Source organism: Echinococcus granulosus (assembly GCF_000524195.1).
Source record: "Echinococcus granulosus chromosome Unknown EG_S00007, whole genome shotgun sequence".
Lineage (NCBI taxonomy): Eukaryota > Metazoa > Platyhelminthes > Cestoda > Cyclophyllidea > Taeniidae > Echinococcus > Echinococcus granulosus.
The window spans coordinates 1271072-1272202 of record NW_020170387.1 but is presented as its reverse complement, the minus strand read 5'-3'; the positions used below and the strand labels follow the sequence as shown (position 1 = coordinate 1272202).

Genomic DNA, 1131 nt, shown 5'->3' with positions numbered 1-1131 from the left:
ATGTCTTCAAGTGCTTTGGATAGCGAAAGCCCAACATTGTTTTTTGAGTTAGCCCTACAGATCTACACGAGCCTTCTGCTTATTGTGGGACTGCCAGGGAATGCAATTAGTGGCTACATAATGGCCACAGATCGCACGAACCGTCTGACTACCCGAATACTGATGGTGATCATTGCTGCCGCGGACACCTCTGTTCTCCTCACTGCGGTGACTCGTTACTGGGCCCTGGAAGTCTTAAAAACAGACTTTCGGGACTACTCTGATCTGATGTGCAAAATGCACGTCTTCGCCGTTGCCTTTTTTACGGATTTTGCCGTCGGTTCTCTCTGTGCCGTAGCAGTTGAGCGATTTCTAGTTGTTGCATTTCCACAACGCGCAAATAGTGTGACATCATCAAAGACAGTCATCATAGGAATGGTCACATTTGCAATAGCATTATCTATCAAAAACGGCATTCACTTCTTCATAATGGGCTTGCGGGAAATTACTACAGAAGGCAATGTCACTGTTTCCGTGTGCACACCTGATGAGGATTATACCAGATGGACTAGAGTCTTTATGAAAATTGACTTCTTCAGTTTTGCTGTTCTTCCCTATGTTATTCTCTTCTCATGTAACCTGTATATATACTGTGTGCTGAAAAAGCAACGCAAGCTTCTGTCTACAGCACTAAACCAAAGAAAAGTGCAGGTTAGCGTACCCGCAGTGCAAGTCAATTCAGCCCCTCCCAACTTTCCCACTGCTGCCGATAGGGTTGAGAGGGACAATCGTACCACAGACCTCCCAATGAACTACCGCACGATCAGTCAAAAGAAATCCTTCTCCATTAGTGGCGGTGGTGATGAACCAAAATCAGAGCGGCGGAAGCGAAAGCCTGAAGATGTCATAAAGATTCTCACGGCCCTGACAGTAGTTCATGTGGTGTGCACCCTGCCGGGAACAATCTTCACTCTGCTCTCGGAGTACACGGACCTGCGCCGGCAGAAGCCTACCAAGTACGTGCTGGTGATGCTCATCTTCACTAACAATGCAATCAATTTTTTTGCCTACCTGGCCTCCAGTGAACGCTTTCGAATCCAATTCGTCAATTTGCTCTCTTGTGGCCGTACAAACCGCCGTAGACGGTGGTGA

General features: G+C 47.2%; 1 protein-coding gene across 1 annotated transcript; it reads left to right on the top strand. All coding sequences in view use genetic code 11, as the record gives it.

Moving 5' to 3' along the window:
* Positions 1-1131, top strand: EGR_01843 (Kappa-type opioid receptor; the record flags this gene model as incomplete). Its single annotated transcript, XM_024491092.1, has 1 exon — positions 1-1131. The coding sequence occupies one exon, from the start codon at positions 1-3 to the stop codon at positions 1129-1131; it is 1131 nt and encodes a 376-aa protein (XP_024354548.1).